The 20561-nt window shown below is 42.5% G+C and overlaps 1 protein-coding gene across 1 annotated transcript in view; it reads right to left on the reverse strand.

Moving 5' to 3' along the window:
• The window catches only part of PLA2R1 (phospholipase A2 receptor 1), a gene marked incomplete at its 3' end in the record, with an annotated part of 131746 nt that overhangs the window by 34623 nt on the left and 76562 nt on the right, over positions 1–20561 (reverse strand). The window contains exons 11-12 of the mRNA XM_080928054.1: positions 18435–18598; positions 400–602 (exon numbers count right to left, since the gene is read on the reverse strand). Coding sequence (XP_080784180.1) covers positions 400–602; positions 18435–18598 — 367 coding nt within the window. The remainder of the gene's footprint in view (positions 1–399; positions 603–18434; positions 18599–20561) is intronic.

The following is a 20561-nucleotide window of genomic DNA, read 5'->3' on the forward strand; positions in this document are numbered from 1 at the left end:
GAACAGCAAAGTAGATTTGCTGAGTTGCAGGAGTTGCAGTATTGCAGGTTTGCCATACTGGACTTGAACTATGGCAGGTGACATTGTACAAAACTTCCCACCAGTTCTAGGAACTGGTCAGACATTCAGAGTCCTTCCCCAGGGCGCCTTCCTAGTGCATTGAGGTCTATTCCTTGGGATTAGTACTGACACATGGTATTTCTGCCGTTCAGTGACACTGGGGATAGCTGCCATTTTTTTTTAAAAATAACTTAAAATTATTTGAACAGGGGCTGAGTATATGCTGTGTACCAGACACTGTGACAGAAAGCTTAAAATTAAAAAAAAAAAAAAAAAAAAAGGAAAGAGAATGGGATACATGGACCAAATGAATATGTAGAGAGATAGCTTTGACATCACCTTGAAGCAACTGGCCAGACCAGCCTGTGATTCCCAATCCATATAGCAGGGGTGAAAGGGCCAACTCCCTTCAAACTCCTTTTTCTCCCAGGTTTTGACTGGCATCTTGCACAGAGACATTGCCTTAAAGTCCTTACAGTCTTTCACTTCCCAGCGACCAAGTGAACTTCCTCCTCGCACGACAACACAGCCACCGAGATAGCCTGAAAGCAGAAAACAAGCCATCCTAAGGTAATATGATGATAGCATTCCTGTGCTCCAAAGACAGCTCTCTGGAGTGTCGATTAATTGACGCTTCATAACGAAGCACCAGAGAAAAACAATGGAGATGAAAATAAAAGATGCTTTATTGGAACAATCATCTCGTTCCTCTTCATCGCTGGAGAGAGCAGAAACCAGAATCACAAGAGAAAAGAGGCTGTGAAGCCTGAAATTTGAGCATTGTCTGCTTTGAGCTCACATGGTTAAGTGACAGGAAGTGAGGTGCCATTCCAAAGTGAAGCTGGAGAATGCCCCACCGCTCTGTGATGTGCTTTGAAACCTCATTGAGAGGATCACAATGAGAAGCGCACGGCGCTCGCTCATCCTGAGAGTGAGGTGCACAGGGGCAAGCTAGTCACATGAATAATGGATTCCACGCAGACAAGAAACACAACAAAGACCCCAACTCTAAGCCACAAGCCATGGAGAATGGAACAAATGAGACAGACTCGTGAAATGGGATCTCGGGGTTGGAGGCAGAAATAGCAGCTCTCGGGGAAATGAAGGACGAGACAGTGGCTTCTAAATGAGACACAAGCACACCAGTTTCACAGTGAAGACTGTGTACAATATTAGAGGTAACACGTCTTCAGTTATAGATGAGCCTTCACTTGCTCTATTGTGTGTACTGAATAGGAAATACACTTTTTCATAGAACAAGTGTTCAGAATCCTAATGCTTTTGGAGACATGGTCTTGTTAATTAGTCCAGGCTGGGCCTCATATTTATGATCTTCTGTTCTCTGTCTTCTGAAACCAAAGTGTGGACCACCATGGTTGGCTCATCGAAACAAGATGTAGACTGAGTAAAGTTTGAGTTTGTGCAAAATGTATACAATTTATAGGACCACTGAAAAGCTGCATTTCATATCCCAGTAGATATTAATTGAAAGTCATCCTGTTTTAAAACTTGGATGGGACCAGAGACTAGTCTGGCCAGTTGCTTTAAAGAAAAGTGCCATTGTTCCTCCCCCCCCCTTGAGTTTGGGTTATCATTAATCAAATGAAACTAACATTTGACAACCACAGAAAAGGATGCATCTACAGCATGTCCAGATACAGGGTAGAGGCCACTGAAAGCCCTGGTGGGAGAGCTCACAGGGAGCAACAGAGTCTGCCCAAGGAGCTCTATCAGTAAAAGATTTATAGGAGGTGCCGTTTGAGCTGAATTTTGAAGGATGAAAAAGGAAAAGGGTTTTCAAAGTAGCCTTGTAAAAATCAAGCGACACTGAAGGAGAGGGTACACCTGGAGACCCATGGCAATTTTGGACATAAAAGCATTTTAAAGCTATGTCATTGTTCGGCATGAGGTTTTTATCTGGCTTAATTTCCCCTTAGAAGAAATGGCTGCTTTTATTTTAGATAGCATGTAGCTAGAATCGTCCTTACATGTACAGACGAGCTTATGCGTCAAACAGACCCACAAAGGGGAACCAAGCAGATATAAAGAGGCAACTACAGTAAGCATGGCTTACATTGGACAGAGAAGGGAGTTGGGTCATACAAAGGCCAATGGACATTTACAATGGCCCAGACAACTACTTAGAACCCATGATGGAGTTGGGATGGGGTAGGGAGGAGGCAAGCAACAGAGGTCATACCTGTGCCATGACATTGTTTTCTGGTCCAGTGAGTGTAACCTTGGGATGAGGCCCATAACCCAGCTAAATCATAGGCAATAGAGAAATGGTGTGGACTTTCTGAAGTTAAGATGAGCTGTGGAACCCAGAATCAGGGCCCCGTAGATAATACTACACCACTGGGCTGTTCTCGTCAGTGGGAAACAAACAGCTCGTCTGATCCCCTCTACCCTTTCTTAGAGGCATCCCGGTGAGACTTTCCTTTACCACAGAGCATGGGTAGGAAGCCTTCTAGAAAGAATTTCTAATTTGGAGCCTTAGGTCTGGGATTCTAGTCTCTGCGCAAATATTTAATAACTTGACATTTGAATAGATTAATTAACCACAACAAGTCTTATTGAAAATAGATAAACCCTTTTCTTCTCATGGGTCTTCATGAAGATCAAATGAAGTCATTATCATGATTAAAAAGGACTTTGAGAAACAAAAAGCTAGAACCATCTCTATACTTCTTATGGGCATTTTCATTACAAAACTGGGAATTTTTATGACACAAGTTCTGCTGTGTGTTCAAGAATGTTCAAAAGGCTTGACTCAGCAAGTTTCCAGCAATACTTTTTTTTGTTGGCTTTGCATTTTGTCTCACTTCCCCGAATTAGACAATGATTAACTAGCTATGGTTTTAGATGCTGTGGATATTCAAGTCATCTTCATTAGTGAGGACAGAGATGTGTGTGGCCCACCATGAAGACAGAGAGGTTTGCAGGAGTGTTGTTTGTATTCTAAAGTGGTTAACTTAATGTATCATTTGACCCAAATGTTAGCATCTCAGCCTCCGAGCAGCAGTAAACTGGAGTAATAAAGGGCTCCTGGGTAAAGGGAGACACAAGCGGAATTTGTAAGTCAGCTTGTGGGGGAAGCTTGCCAAGTAAAAGGATAATGGAGGGGTAGAGAAAAGGGACAGAGGCAGACTTCTTCCTAAAAACTTTCCATTGGATAACCCAGTTCCCACTGGAGAAGGACAGATACCATCCTTCTCCTCATTGGTGAACCTCAAATTTCACATTTTAATGAGTCTCTGGACCTACTATTCTACCCTGCTCCCCTTTAGCGGCTCCCTAAGTCACCAGCAGAGAGACTTCCTGTAATTACAAAACCCTAATTCACAATTCTAGACTTTCCCATGTGCAACAGCTAATTGCAGGAAGCAAATTCATCAACCTTTACCTCTCTGGTCAAGTCCTTAAAGATAAGCCAACCAAATCAAGCCAGTTGTGGTCTCAGGGCAGGAAGGAGTTGTGCTGGGCCATGGTACCTCTAGAAAGTTATTTGACCTGGTCTGTTGGGTTATTTCCAGTTCCCTTCCAGAGCTTTCTCACATTCTCACTTCTTAAGTCTCTTCCTGCCCTACCTTTCCTCCCCCCTCTTCCCTCTTCTACAGTAAGACAAAGCTCCCAGGACAAGGAAGGTAAACTTTGCTGGATGCCCCAATCCTCTGAGCACTGTGTCGGCCACTTTATATGGTCTTTCTGCTGTTTAATTATAAAAACTCTAAGAGGCAGAGACAGTTGTAGCCTTTTTCTGGTGGTAAACTTGAGATGAAAACATGTTATGACTTGCCACAGGCCGCAGATTTAGAACGCTTGATCCTGCCCTGGAAACCAGACTTATAGTCTAATTGTGAGATGGTACTGAGGCCCAGAGATGTATACATATCTTCCAAAGAAACAAGTTCCCTTGAGGTTATGGTCCCTGTGTTACTGTTTAGTTCTCCTCAAACTTGACGTGAACTGCCACCTATCGGGAAGGAGGGAGCCTCAGTTGAGGGCCTTCCTCCATCAGATTGGCCTGTGGTCATGCCTGTGGGGGCATTTGGTTGTAAATTAATGCAGGAGGGCCCAGCCCACTGTGAATGGTGGCATCCCTGGGCAAGTGGACCTAGGCAGTAAAAGAAAGGTGGTCAAGCGAAAGTGAACAAGCCATTAAGCAGTGTTCCATCAATGTCTCTGCTTCAATTCCTGCTTCCAGGTTCCCATCTTGAGTTCTCTGATGATGGACTGTTATGATTGGATTATGTAAGCTTCATAAACACTTTCCTTCTGCCTTAGTCAGGGTCTCACTGCCGTGAAGGGACAATATGACCAAAGAAACTCTTATAAAGGCAAACATTTAACTGGGGATGGCTTACGATGTCAGAGGTTCAGTCCATTATCATCATGGCAGGAAATATGGTGGCATGCAGGCAGACATGATGCTAGAGAAGTTCTACGATGCTAGAGAAGTTCTTCTATGTCTTTATCCGAAGTTAGCCAGGAAGAGACTGTCCTCCACAGGCAACCAGGGGGCTGATTCCACACTGGGCAGAGTTTGAGTATAGGAGACCTCAAAGCCCAACTACACAGCGATACACTTCCTCCAAAAAGGCAATAAGGCTACAGCTCCACTCTTTATGGTCAAGCACTCAAACACATCAGTCTATGGGGGCCGTACCTATTCAAACTACCACACTTCCTAAGTTGCTAATTTGTCAGTGTTTTAGAAAGGCTAGTGAGAGCAAGCCTCCTCTTGCACTAAGTTCATGTCCCGTCTACCACCCACTGCCACCACCACCCCAGCCGGCATGGTTCTCTCCTTGTGTGGCCACAAGGTTCTCCTGTCACTGGTTACCTTGACTGGCTATGAAGAATCCTGGAAATGTGTTCAGAAACAAGGCTGAACTCTCGCTCAGTATGTGGCGTTTCATTTCAAAACCCAGAGAAACCTTAAGCTCGACCTGCTGACCATGGCTTATGGATGTGGCGGGTTTCCTAGCCCTCGCTCTGGGAAAGGCACCTTTAAGCACACAAGTCTGTCTGGCTTTGCTGAAATCCAGTTACTCTTAACTGTCAGGTTTCAACTGATTTAAAAGAACTAGGGCCCAGGTACCCTGGATGGTCCCATGTAACTGATCTTGGGATGAATGAATGAATGACCCAGATGCAGAGCTGAAGCTACAGCGTACTGTGAAGTAGTGATTCAGGTTTACTTTTAATCTGTTGGGACACATCTGGAGCACACACTTACCCTAGAAAAGCTTTGTGCCATCTTCCCAGGAGACCGCCTTCCTTTTGCCCCTGCAGAGATGTCTCCACTTACTGGATCTATTCTCTCAAATCACAGAACATTTCTGTCTCTATGCATTATTGTCTTTCTCCATAATCAGCCGCAATGCCTAGTGTGGTTTGAAACCATGTTTTGTGTTTCATGGAATCTTCTACTTCTCTCAGAACACTAAGGCTGGGGAATCCTTTTGCTGTTTTTTTTTTTTTTTTTTTTTTTAAAGGGAAATGTCAGAATTTCCCAGTGTCCAGAGACTTGAGAATTGTGGCATGAAAGAAAATACAGATAAAAGACAAATTAAGCAAGAACTCTGTAGTCTTAAACTGAAACCCGAAAGTATGGGTTTGAACCCAGAAAAAAAGCACCTCATCCTCAAGTGCCGTGCAAGCAAACACATTTCCCAGAAGTGCCCAAGGTAATAGCTGCACAACAAGAACAAACGCATAGTGAGCCCTCTTATGGCCAGATTTGTGTGGAGATTACATTACTTCTCATCAAAAACAAAACAAAACAAAACAACTCCTGCCCCCTCCCCCCCAAACCCCGGGGCTTCTTGATGACCTGGCGTAGGAATTCACATCTGGTCATAGTGACAGTAAGGACACTGTGGAAGACTGTAAGTGTCATATTCTTGAAGACATTCCCATCAAACAGATGGGACCTGAGCATTAGGAGCAGTTTCAGTGAATGGAGGTACACCAGTGCTTAATGGGCTTTACTTCATTGTGATGCTGGAGGCGCCCCTAACCTCTAATTGCTCACTGTTGGAGGACACTAGGAAGAGAAATGTGAAATCTCTATGCTGGCTTTCCTATAATATCGGTACCACAAAGCAAATAAAACACTGATTGCACAGACTTGCTTTCTTACAGAAATATCCCAGCTATAAATCAAGACACTTAGAGTAGGCCAGGAGATGTGGTTTGGTAGGGAGTCCTTCCTTATCAGGAAAAGACCCCGAGTTTAGTCCCCAAACCAAAACAAACAACAACAAAACCTCACTCTGTCGAATGAACAAATCTACATGTTGATCATCAAAAACTCCCCGTCACAAAGAGAAAATTGGACATCCTGATACTCTACACAGAACAAGTAACTACCAAAAAGTACTTTTTCTAAAGTAAAATAAACCTCAGTATTGATCAGGTCTTAGATTAAACAATGAAGTGTGGACTTTAGAAAATGTATAGGTTGAATAACCTTCTTACATCAGTAAATACACTATAAAAGGAAAAAGCTATAGATAAAAGAAAAAAAAACCTCTAGACATTAAAATAAACTTTAGGAGACTTTACTAATAAGTTATAAAATGTAAGTGTTATTTGGACCCTGATCCAAACAAACCTTAAATATACTACTATATAGTAGTTAGAATATATATGTGCCTGCCTGCCTTATCTATCTGTCTGTCTGTCTGTCTGTCTGTCTGCCTGTCTGTCTGTCTATCATCTAGATCTATGTAACTAGTTTAGACACTTCAGCGTTAACTAGCAGATTTATGCTGTTAAAGAATTATAGTTTCAAATCTGATCATTGCAGTATGTGTTTGACAGGGAAGTCCTTATATTTTAGTGATAAATTGCGATATTTGTGGATGAAATATTCTGACGTCTGGGATCTGTTTCAAGAAAAGGCAGGACTGGGGTTAGAAATGAAACAATACTGACCACGACTCAATTATTGCTTGATGGTTCATTATAATATTTAATGAACATTAGACAAAGTTGAAAAAAAAACTGGCCGAATTACGCTTTCATCTCAGGTTGCTCATCTTGCAGGCATACCTTAAGGACAGCCTTAGCTGAGTTTATAAAAAGCCTTTGGCTTCCTGTTCAGTGGTCAATTTAGGTAGTCAGTTTATGCTGGATTAAGAGTCTGCCATGGGGCCTGAGCTAATGGATTCTTTTGTGGCAGGCAGGAGAGGAGGTGTGATTTAAGGTGGTGTTTCTACAAGCTGCCATTTAAAAGGAAAAGGGAAACACAGGGCCTTTCATATTGCTATTTTCCCCAGGAACAATTTACATTTTCATCTTATTCAGAGACAATTTACTCAGTGTCAGTCAGCACGAGCAGCCACGCTGAGCATCCAGCATTATTTTTGCTTCAGGGAAAAGAGAGAAGAGTAATGCCACTCAAATAAATTACAGCAGAGACTTGTGAATGACAGGGCGCTGCGCTTCATTTCCAGATTTTAGACATCTAAATATGCCCCGAGGAAGTGAACATGGAAAACCAAAAATTTTGTCTGCTCAAAATGTATTAATTTATTTTGACAGGTATAGACACTCCTAACAAAATTCCAGGATATAGACGTGATTCTTCAATGGCTCCTTCTCGGCAGCACAGCGATACAAAGTGGTACAGCAGTGTTCAGAATGCAGAGCAAGGGGACGATCCTTAACAATGGCCATGGTGCTTCCTGCATCTGAGCTGTGTGAAGTCAACAGAGTTCTTAAACACTCTCTCTCTCTCTCTCTCTCTCTCTCTCAACACAACCCAATTTGCTGTAATGCCACGTTTTGTGTGCCTTTAACAAGCAGAATTTTAAAGAAATGACTAAATATTTAAAATAGTAGGTTTAGGTCTGCAGAAAGTAAAATGGGATGGTGCATGTTCCAATAGAACCCCTTGCTGCTAGCTGTACACTCTCCCTCACTATAGATGTCACACCTCTGTGACACATTTGTCACAACTGATGAACCCACAGTGACACATCGTATCATCCAGAGTCCCTTCTCATCCCCGTTAGGCACTTCATTTATACGAAGAAAATGCAGGCCTGAAGTTTTATATCATTTTCCTTACAAGGCAAGGCCAGCTGGCAAACTGTCCTTCAATGCTTATCTTGTAAAAATAGCTCTCCCTTGGTGTTAGAGGAAAATTCCACAGAGCATGAATCTCGCAGGGGTTTTCCTCCCACCGTGATCACCAGATATTCTGCACACTCCGTTCTTGACTGCTTGATTTCTGAGAAGTCAGGAATAATTCTCATGTTTTCTCCAGGGTATGGAAGGTGCTTTCTCACTACGTCTCTTTTGTCTTTTACTTATCTGAAGTTTGAAAATGATATGTGTCAATTCTTAGTCGTCTGGGAAATGAAATCAAAACTACCTCGAGATTTCATCGTATACCTGTCAGGATGGCTAAGATCAATAGAACAAGTGACAGCACGTGCAGTGAAGGATGTGGGGAAAGGGGACACTCCTCCATTGTTGGCAGGAGTGCAAATGTACAGCCATTATGGAAATCAGTGTGGTGGTTCCTCAGAAAGATGGGAATCGATATAACTCAACATCTACTTACACTGTACTCTTAGACATATACCCAAAAAGATGCAGCATCTTACCACGGACACATGTGCTCAACCATGTTCATTGTTGCTCTATTCATAATACCCAGAAACTGGATATAACTAGATGTCCTTCAACAAAAGAATGGGAAGAGAAAATGTGATATATCTACAGAATATATCATATATATTACTCAGCTTTTTGAAAATGAAATCATGGGCTGGAGCGATGGCTCAGTGGTTAAGAGCACTGACTGCTCTTCTAGAGGTCCTGAGTTCAAATCTCAGCAATCACATGGTGGCTTACAACCAGCTGTAATGAGATCTGATGCCCTCTTCTAGTGTGTCTGAAAACAGCTACAGTGTACTTATATTTAATAAATAAATAAATCTTTTTTAAAAAAAGAGAATGTGAATGATGTAAAAACTTAAAAAAATGAAATCATGAAACTTGCAGGTAAATGGATGAAACTCAGGATAATTATTCTGAGTGAAGTAAGCCAGACTCAGAAAGACAAATATTATATGTATTTGCTAATATGTGGGTATTAGCTATTAAGTCAATTAAATCAGTGATAACTGACTTAGTTAGGGTTTCCTTCCTATGAAGAGACAGTATGACCATGGCAACTCTTAGAAAGAAAGACATGCGATTGGGGCTAGCTTATAGTTCAGAGGTTTAGTCCATTGTCATCGTGGAAGGAAGAATGGCAGCACCCAGGCAGACATGGTGCTGGAGAGGGAGCTCAGAACTCTACGTCTTTCTCCTGGCAGCAGGAAGAGGGAGAGACTGGGCCTGATTTGAGCATCTGAGACCTCGAAACCCAACCTCAGTGACACACTTCCTCCAACAAAGCCTCATCTACTCCAATAAGTGTCACTCTCTATGGGTCTATGGGGACCATTTTTATTTAAACCACCATAATAATCAAGGGACAATCCATAGAGTCACAAGGGTTAGGTATACAGAGAGGGAATTGGGGCCAGGGAACAAATAGAATTCCCTAGGAAAAAGAAGTAGAATAGAGAACTATAGATGAAAGGTGGGGGTGGGGCAGGAATGGGAAGATCAAGCAGGGAGTGGGAGAAGAGAAAAAGATAAGGGGGGGATAGAGGGAGAGACCACTAAAACTAAGGGCCATTGAGGAGCAAACTGGATACAGTTGAGGCTTTGCAAAATATATACATGTTTATAAAGGTGACTAAAATAAAATCTTCAAATAATGGGGAGACAGAGTCCCATTTGGACATTCTTGTCAACAAATGGAATCTTCCAGTATTGGGAATAGGTTGTATCTAATCAAGTTGTTGACCAAAGGGGTTCCATGGGAACCCCCAAATAACCCATGCTGTTGTCAAGGTTATAGATTGCTCTCCACAAACTGATAACAAGGCCCTGTTGCTGAAGACAACCCTTACAGAACTCACTGAACATAGAGAAGATAAGCTGGTGCCTTCCTAGAGTTATCACCCCTTCGAGTTAGTGTTCTGGATACTAGAAGATACTCTGCACACTGTAAGAATACCTTTTATTCATCTGATGTATAATGCTATCTTGGAGGCATATTGCCTGTCTGCTGACCTAGGCCTAGTCCCGGAAGCTTCTAGCCTCTGTGCAATCTTATCTAGTTCTAGGGTGTTGACAGCCTTTGAGACTTGCTGCTGAATAAGCTCACCCTTCATAATTCTTTCTGATCTCTGGCTGGCAGATCAGCTCAGCTGTTCTGGCTCGAACTCCTCTCCAAGATGACAGATTAAATATGGCTTATCTCCCTCTGCCTCTCCTGAGTTTCTGCTCCTGCTTGGCCTCAAAGAAACTCTAACAATCCATCCTAATCTTCTGGCTCCTTCTCATTCTCTAGCTCATTCTGTCTTCACCGGTGACTAGCTTGTTCTCACTTCAACCTGCTTCTGTAAAACTCTCCAGGTAAAACTGACTCCTTTTATTTTTTTCTTCTCTGCACTGCTCTCTCTTAAGTAGCTTCCATTTTCTTTCATGAGAATTGGACATAACCTGTTCTGTCAAATCTTTCTCTGGTTCATCACTTTGTCTGCCACTCAACTAGACATCACTTTTAAACATGGGTGCTTCCTTCTACAAACTACCTTTACATTCATTGTTTAAGATTAAAGGTGTGTATGTTTTTTTTTTTAAACATAATCTCAGGGTTCACAGTGTAATCAAATGTCCGGCAACAGCACATTACCAAAGCAGAAACAAACACCAACCCAGTTACAATGGTGTCCTGCATACAAGATATGCTAGTGCAATAGTGGCCCAATGCTTGTAACCAACCAATATCTGATTTGACTTAAGGCCCACTCCATTAAATAGAACCCATACCTAACATGGCTTGCACACCCAACAACCTGAGACTAGATGGCCCAGGGACCTAGGGTAAAACCAAATACTATTGTTCTACCAAAGAAATTTGATAATAAGATTACTCCTAATGGCAGTCAGCGCCTTGCTCAGCCATCAACACACAGCTCCCTCCTACAGCAGATGGGAACAAACAAACAAACACCACCGACCCACAGTCAGACATTATACACAAAGTGGAAGACCGAGTCCTCGGAACACTCAGCCCTATCTGGGGTGCCTTTATCAAATCCCACAAGGATCAGGGAACCCCACAGAAGAGGAGGCAGAAAGAGTGTAAGAGTCAGAGGGGATAATAGGACACCAAGGAAATTCAGCAGGACTGAGCCATATATGAACTTAGAGACTGAGGCAGTATGCATGGTGCCTATGTGGGTCTGTTTTAGGAGGGGTCCTAGAACTGAAAGAAGTGGACACATGCCCCTATCCCTAACCTGTCTCCAATTGATAACCATATGTAAAGGAAAAATTAATTTTCTCCCAGGGAGTCTCACTGGGGAACCAAATTACTCTAAAGGGCAGGCTGCAAGCCCAGTAGTAGATGCCAACAGAAAATGGCCTCTTTGAAGGCTGTTTCATGATGTCATGTTGAATCTCTCTCTTTCTCTCTTTCTTTAATAGTTTCAATTTTGTTTCTCTTTTAATTATAGGCCCTTTGTGTATCTAGATGGCTTCTGCTTTTGTGTTTCTGTGGGATTCCTGAGTATGCGAATGAGTGTCTTGGTTCTCTCTATATTTCTTGTGCCTTTTCTTCTGCTCTTTTCCGTCTATTTGTATTGTCCTGTTCTGATGTGTTTGGCTTTGTCTCATCTTGTTTTATTTCATTTTAAGTATCTCTTAGATGGCTGCGTGTCTTCTAGTGAGACAGAAAAGGAATGTATCTGAATGGGAGATAAGGTGGCTGAGGAACTGGGAGCATAGAGGGATGGGAAACTGTAATCAAGAGGACGTTGCTTGAAAAAGGACTCTAATCCAGGAGGGGGAATAACAACTGGACTGTAAAAAAATAGATTAAATAATAACAAATAATGAAAGGAAAAAGGAATCTAGTGTCAACAAAAGAAACCCAAAGAGAAAATGATGTGTGGCTTTTGTCTTCTTGCTCTTGCTCTCCTGCCCTTGTTCCCTTACCCTCCCCATCCCCCCCCATGTGCTCATGGCCAGCCTCTATTCCTCTACTCTCTCTCTCTGACTTTCTCTGCCCCCACTACACTTTCAACTTCCCTCCCCATGCCCTGAATTCTATACTAAAAAAAATACATATAGTTGCAGTTTTCAGGGGGAGGGCATTATTCTTCTTTGGTGTTCTCTGAGCTTCTTTGGATTGGGGACACCCGTGTCTGAGGATTATTCCTGCTCCTTTGTCTCTTCCCATCCTTCTGCTGATCCATTACACGTATTTAAAGATGTTTTCATTATCCCACAGTCCTTGTGTAGTTTGCTCTTTTTTTTCCTTCACCTCCGTTTCTCCGTCAGAGCCTGTAGTGCAGGGTTCCTTTGCTTAGCAAGTACAGGGTATTAATAAGCCCCAGCCCCCCCCCCAATTCTGCTGGGGTACTTTGTGTCTCTTCATTTGCTCTTCTGTCTTCTTCCTCAGAACGCCCACCTCTCTGCTTTCCATTAAAACCCTCAGAATATTAATTATCATTTCAAGGCTGCTTGATAATTCTAACCTTCCTGTCACATGACTGGTTCTGATACTGTGCTGCCACTGCATGTGATTCACTTGGTAAAAGGAACGTGGTAAAACATCTAAGGTCCCATGTCACAGAGAAGCATGCTCTAAGCTCTCTGAACCTGATTTGGTTTGTAGTATCCAACTGGGAGGGCTTTGGTTTGTGGTATTCAACTGGGAGGACAAATGGGGACGAAATGGTTGGAGAAGGCTGACACTGGGCACCATCCTTCCTCCCAAAACTGTCTCTTCTGCTTTGTCAAGGACAGAAGGTTCTCACCTCTCCCTCAGCCAGAAGCATGAGATTTTATTTATTTATTTATTTATTTACTTATTTACTTATTTACTTATTTATTTATTTATTGGCAAAGCTCACTATGAGAACCTGACATTGCTCCTGTAGGGGAAACTTTCAGAAGGGGGGTAGAGAAGCCCCCTGTGATGGAACACCATCCCCAGGGTAGGCTCACAGGTGTCCCCCCCCAGGGTAGGCTTGCAGGTGTTTCCCCCAGGGTAGGCTCCCAGGTGTCCTCCCCAGGGTAGGCTTTCAGGTGTCCTCCCCAGGGTAGGCTCCCAGGTGTCCCCCCCCCCCCCCCGTAGGCTCACAGGTGTCCTCCCCAGGGTAGGCTCCCAGGTGTCCTCCCCAGGGTAGGCTTTCAGGTGTCCTCCCCAGGGTAGGCTCCCAGGTGTCCCCCCCCCAGGGTAGGCTCACAGGTGTCCTCCCCAGGGTAGGCTCACAGGTGTCCCCCCCACAGGGTAGGCTCCCAGGTGTCCCCCCACCCAGCCCCAGGGTAGGCTTTCAGGTGTCCTCATCCAGCCTCTAGAAACCTAACAGGTGTGTGTTGAGCTATCCTGTCCCAGCCCTGGACTCCTGGGAGGATTCTGCTTTTAAGTTTTGTCCCTGGGAGGTTGAGGTTCTATATTCTTGTCTGTCTCTTCAATTTAAGCAGTGGTTCTCAACCTTCCTCATGCTGTGACCCCCTTAATACGGGTTCCTTGTGTTGTGGTGACCTCCAGCCCTAAAATTATTTTCACTGTTATTTCATAACTGTAATCTTGCTCTCCTTGTGGTTTGTAATGTAAATATTTGTGTTTTTTGATGGTATTAGGCAACCCCTGTAAAAGGGTTGTTTGACCCCCAAAGAGGGCGTGACCCATGGGTTGAGAACTGCTGGTTTAGCAAGTAAGGCTTTGACCACTGATTGAATTTTTCGGGTGCATCTAAGAATCATTAGAAGCATCCAGGTTTTTATCTGATGGCATAGCCACTCCTAAGTTTCATACATGCTGGGTTGGAGACTGGAAGTCTTTGGAAAGTACAGCTATTTAAACCATGTAGCTAACAGAGAGAATAGAAACATCCTTCTTTGTTCTTTCCATGAATTTAAAAAAAAAATTCGGACAGTCTAAAGGAATGTTTGTAAAACATTTAAAGCTGGGTTTTAAGAGTTAAGAAAGTCAGACTTTCCTTCTAGAGTGCTCACATAAGTGGTTTGCCCATCACAGACTGAGAGTATATACAGCCAGGGATAGGTGAGGGGTCCTAAGACTAACCCAGGCATTCTAGACCTAAGGGAGATGTTACACATCTCGATAAGAAGGGCTAAGATTATAATGCAGCAGACACTGTACAATTTCATTTGTTCATCACCAAAAGAAAAAGGTAGACGTAAATTATAAAGAAACAGAGATGGAGAAAATAACTTTCCTAAAGCTGTCTCACCTTGAATATGACTCAGTAGTAGGTACTCTCTACATATTAAGCTGTCCCCCACATGATTTCTCACGTCAACTACTCTCATCCTAATACTGTCAGTGAAGACAAGTGTTTTTAGCACTAGGGATGGAGCCCATAGTCTCATGTAGGTTAGACAAGTGCTACCTATACCCACACCCAAGTAGTTCTGGTCTTAATGTTTACTTGAGCCAAAGCATTAATTTGTTACATAATTCATCTCCATATAACTTATCCTCTAGTTACTTGGAATCACAGAAATCTGTCAGCACTGCCTTTTGATTCCTTGGCTCCACATTTTTTCAAACTTAGAGAATTCTATTTTCATAGACTTCAAATTTTACCATTTTTTTAAAGAGGAGGAACAGTACTTCCTCTATGGAGGTCTATGCTAGCTTATTACCAATCTTCCTGGCTTTAACTATTAGAGTGCTGTATTTTATATTTTGTACAATACTCATCCCACATGTTTTTATTGCCAGAATGGGAAAGTCTCTTCAAAATTGACACACTTGAAACTAATATCTATTGAGATACTGAAAGTGCCAATCTACAAATATTGATGTAGAAAGTTTTATTCAGGAAAGACCATATGTTAAAAAAAATAAGAGACTGGGATTAGAAAAATGACTCAATGTTTAAGAGGATAGGGTGTTCTTCTATAGGACCTGGGGTCAATTCCCACATGCTGGCTCACAACCATAGTTAATTCCAGTTACATGGGATCTGAAACCCTCTTCTGCCTTCTGTGGGTACCAGTCAAGCAAATAATGGATGGGTGTTGTGGTAAATATTTAAAAGAATTAACCCTTTATCCCGTGCTAGTGATGGCACCCAGGGGGCCACATGGCAATGTGGGAAACTCTAACTTAGCAACTCCATGCCACCTCTAAGAACTCAGCCGAGGTTCACTCCACCGCTCCTGCCTGTTGTTTTCACTCACTTTCCTCCACCACCTCCTAGAAACATGATTCACAACCATCAACTTATCAAACAGGTTTATATGTTAAATTCTCAATCCACAAGCCTTCTTCAACAAGCTTAGAACCAGCGGACAAAGATATAAACTGCCCATCCAGACAAGATAAATTAGACCCATAGAAACCATTAGAAATAAACAAAACAACCTTATCAAGCTAGACATATGCCTTCATTTTTTTCCTCCCAAATCTCCACCTCCTCTCCCTCTCTTCTGTTCCTTCAGACTCTTTCCCCACCTACCTCTCCACTGTCCAATTAGGTATCGCCTTAACATCAACCACACACCATCCTTTCTGTTTACTTTAAAAAAGTAAGCTGTGTACAACTATTACCACTTAAAAATATTTCAAATGACTATCTTTTCTCTTGGGTAGGCTATAAAACTAAATTAGTCTTCAATGCCATCAGAAATCTGAGAATGGCCAAATATTTAAAAACATAGGAAGCCTAACATGGCTTCCAGAACTGAGACAGGTTGTAGAGAAAAATCTCCACTAGTAGTTCCCTTTTATCTTGTACTACTGTCGGCACTTGGGGGGCCATATGGCACTGTGGAAATCTCTAACTTGGCGGCTCCATGCCACCTTTAAGAACTCAGGTTTGGTTCACTCCACCATCCCTGTGTGTTGTTTTCCTTTACTTTCCTCCACCACTTGGTAGAAACATGACTCATAACCATCTCTTTCCCCACCTCCTCTCCACTGTCCAATCACGTATCACCTTAACAACAACCTACAGATAGATGGACATGTGTAGAAAGAATATAAGTCCTCACAGATAAGCAATAGGGGAACCAGGAATGTTAAGCACACAGGGTTGTGTAACCTGTTCTTTGCAGAGAAGGCTGGGAATAGATGGGGTTACTTACCTGATGACCTTTACACTTTGTGTGTGGGTGAAGCACACTGAGTCCTTCCCCAGTCCATTATCTTGAGTCTGTTTCATCAGTTAATCTATAGAACTCAATTTTATGGAAGAGGTCATTTGTACTTTACAAAGAGTTTTGATGTAGTCATGTCTTAAACTTTGCTATGTATGTGGGGTGGCATTAATTATCACCAGGAAAACTTTTCCAAACCAGTGGGATGACACCAGTTAACAGTGGAAAGTGGAAAAATAAAACAAAATGAATTTAAAAAGCAGTGAAAAGTGTCGGTGTTAGGTGAGGAGAGGACCATCATATTTTTATTACTGTACTTGTATTTTCTTAAAAGACCTATTTAACTCACATAGATTCATCTCAACAGATGAGGCTAGAGTAAAAATAGATGTCCTTAATTGATGCAAGATAATAGATTGGAACTGACGAGGGAAACTCAGGATATGTAGTCATGTTATACAGAGTGAGCATTACTGACAACTTCATCATTCAATTTTATAAACCAGTGACACTTTGCCTATCATGGTTTTAAAGTTGAAATTAGGAATTAATGTCTAGCTAGGCTTTTGTAGTAATGAAAATAAAGGGAGGGTGTACTAGCAAAATAGCACAATAGCTAAAGATATCTGTTGCCAGCCCTGACAAGTTGAATTCAACTTGGGACCTGCATGATCTTTCAAGTTATCCTTTGGCTGACACACATGCTCTGATATGAGCTTGGGCACACACACACACACACACACACACACACAACCTAATTATGTAGCATCTTAAATAGGGTCTCTATATAGTCCAAGCTGATCTCCAGCTTTCTATTGGTTCATGCTAACCTCCAACTCATGGGCTTTAGCCTCCCTCCAGTGCTGGGGTCACAGAGATGCTGCATCAACCTCTCCTTGAGGTGTCCCATACCATTTCACTAGTGCTCATTCCTTCTCAGTTTAGTAAAGACTCTCTTAAGCTTGGTTTCCAGATGGATAAGGAGATTTGTACAAAATCAAACGACCTTCTGGGAGAATAGAGCTTGAGACCTCTCACACAATTCCTTCAGATACAGAGGAGATCTACTGGCTCTTTTGTATGGATGAAACTTTTCAGATAAGAAAGGGACCAAGTCTTCCAAAATGTGTTTGTCTGAGTCAGGGTCATGACTACAAAGCAAGCTGTGGAGGAAAGGGTTTATTCAGCTTACACTCCCACATCACTGTTCATCACCAAAGGAAATCAGGACTGGAACTCAAGTAGGTCAGGAAGCAGGAGGCCATGGAGGGATGTTGCTTGCTGGATTTCTCCCCTGGCTTGCTCAGCTTGCTTTCTTATAGAATCCAAGTTTACCAGCACAGGGATGGCACCACCCACAAGGGGCTGGGCCCTCCCCACTTGGTCACTAGTTGAGAAAATGCCTTACAGCTGGATCTCATGGAGGCATTTTCTCAACTGAGGCTCCTGTGTCTGTGATAACTCCAGCTTGTGTCAAGTTGACACAAAACCAGCCATTGCAGTATTTATGCTGAAATAAAGAAGAAATGTATAGTCTAGGCTGTCAACCTAAGCTTTTCTAACACCCAAAGATTATTCTTATACTGGTTTTACTATAGCTTGTGGCCAAAGCTATGAACATCCCTGAAATTGGTCAACCAGGCACAGTTTTGTACCCTGGGACCCAGATGAACCTATGGCTTTGATATCAGAACTTCAGGAATCCACAAAGTCCCACAAGCACAGCATTCCAGTAATAATCCTACATTCCCTAGGGATGCCATGTGGTAATAACTGCGAACTGGTTAGATAGCTCATCTTTTATACCTAGATTATTCTAAACTGGTTAATCCTTTGTGATTCATGGATCATGAGGAGGGTCTGTAGGGAAAGACGGAAGGAGAACAAAACTTTGCGATAACTAAGGCAAGTGTGGTCCCCAGCAAGAGCTGCATCTCTGAAAACATCACAAAACATATAAACTTTAAAATGGCTACCCTGTGTAGCCATTACATAGACCTGTTATGATTATTTTAGTGAAACTAGAGATTAAGAAAACATCAAGGGAGAATTGAAGGAAAGGACCAAAGGTTAGAGGGAATTTGGGGTCGAGGAAAAAGGTTTGCAGGGGTGAGGGTGGGACTGGGGTAAGCTGGTAGCAGGGGACTACTCACTGGGTTGATGTGTGTTCCAATATGTGTACTTTACTGGCTCCCTCTGTCCCACGGTCTTCCAAGTGTATTCTCCTGTATTGTTTTGGTCTTGAAGAGCAATCCAAAAATAACTGTCCTTTTTTGCCACTCTACTGATCAAACTGGTAATAAAAGCTTGTTCAAATCTTGATTTAAAAAAAAAGGAAATGGTTATATTAAGTTTCTGGATGATTAAAAATGTCATTAAAGCACAGTGAAGTGCACACAGTGGAATTCAAGTCAGCATTGCTTGTTAATTCTCTAGGACGCAGAACCAGGAAAAACACAAAGACTTTGTATTGTTAATAGACATTAAATATTAGTGCAACTCCAGAGATACAGGAGTGACTCCTAAAGATTTAACTCTTGGAATTGTCCCAAGGGCCAGTGTCCAGGTCTGATTGTGCAGAGAAATGGCAACCTTCACACACAGTAGTGCATCTCTTGGAGAAAGATGTCTATTTGATGTGTAGGCTGCACACCACATACTGTATGCATGAGCTAGGGGAGATGGAAGGGAGGACAGAGGACATTATGTTCTTCAGTATATGCGTTTTCTAACGTGTAGCACACATGTGTCTTCTCCAGCACTTGCCTGGTAAGAAAGGGAGTAGAGGAATGCCTCCCAAATCAGTCTGTTCATGGGCAGATGGAGTCTTTGGCTTATTCAAATGTGTTCAAATGTGTATTTTCACTGAAGATAAATTTCAACAAATCCAAGGCACTCCACCCACTAGCATTTTCCCCAAGCAGATGAATGAATTTGCTCCCAATGATTGTTGGCAGTGTTCCCTTTCAAATACAAATACATCCAAAGCAGATGCAGACAGCTTGTGTACACATGCTTACACACACACACACACACACACACACACACACACAAACATGCATGCATGCATACACACAGACATACACACAAATGAAGCATGCATACCAAATCCAACTAGCACAGAATTCAAGTTTAGTTTGAAAATACTTTCAAAGCACATAAAATTAGAAGGACTTTTAAATAGTCGTGACTTCTGACCCGATCTGCTGAGTCAAAAGAAAATACACGGCCTGGTACAATTACCCAAGAAACCCCAGGAGAAAGTGCATTGGACTTTTCACATTCAATTTTGGATTCTTTTTATTGCATGCATTATTCACCTGCTACAGAGAGCAAAAGCAAGGAGACCATGAGTAATCAGAGGAGACTCAAAGGGAATGGGGAGGGACGGGCAGAAGGACAAAAGTAGAACAGTAAGTGCCTAAGGGCCACTCCAGGGGATTTCAGGGAAGCCCCTGAGGTGCTCACTTTGGCAGAGCATGTGGGTTTGATCATGCTTCAGTGGGTATTTCCTGCAAATGCTCTATCAATAATCTAAATCTTACACTTTTAAAATCATAAACATTACTTTTTGCTACACCTCAGAGGCAGAACATTGCATACATATGTTGCTGAGGAAGGCAAGTAATGCTGGGGCGATTTTTTTTTTTTTTTTTGGCTTGTTCAGTCGAAATAGAAGATCTACAGTATGATGCCTTTTGCTACCTAGAACGGCTGCGTTACAAGCCAGAGACTAGTTACTCTGCTCTTGTTAAGTCCAAGGGTGTGATTGGTTCTTCCATTAATCAAATTGTAAAAGTGTCTTTTATTTGCCGGATGTAATTGTCATGTCTGTGGCTTACTGCCTTTGTCTGCTAAGCTATACCTAGTCCTGGAAGCTTTTAGCCTCTATACAATCTAAGCTAGGCCTAGAATGTTTTCAGACTTACTGCTGACTAAGCTCACCCTTTCTAGCTCTTTCCGAGCTCTGGCTGGTTCAACTCAGCTGTTCTGGCTGAAACGCCTCACCAAGCTGACTGAGTCAATCTGACTTCTCTCAGTTTTACACTGTATTGCTCTGCTTGACCTGCACTGAATTCAACTGACTAAACAGAATGGACTCCCGAGTGCTGGGATTAAAGGTATGCACCACTCCTGGACCTAAGCTTCTCTGGAAAAAAGTACCTGGAACTTGCTCTGGACCAGGCTGGCCATGAGTTCAGAGATCTGCTTGCCTCTGTCTCCTGGGATTAAAGTTGTGTTTGTATTCCAGCCAAAGTAGTCAGGCTGATGGATCAAAA

The sequence above is a fragment of the Micromys minutus genome (genome assembly GCF_963924665.1).
Source record: "Micromys minutus genome assembly, chromosome: 13".
NCBI lineage: Eukaryota > Metazoa > Chordata > Mammalia > Rodentia > Muridae > Micromys > Micromys minutus.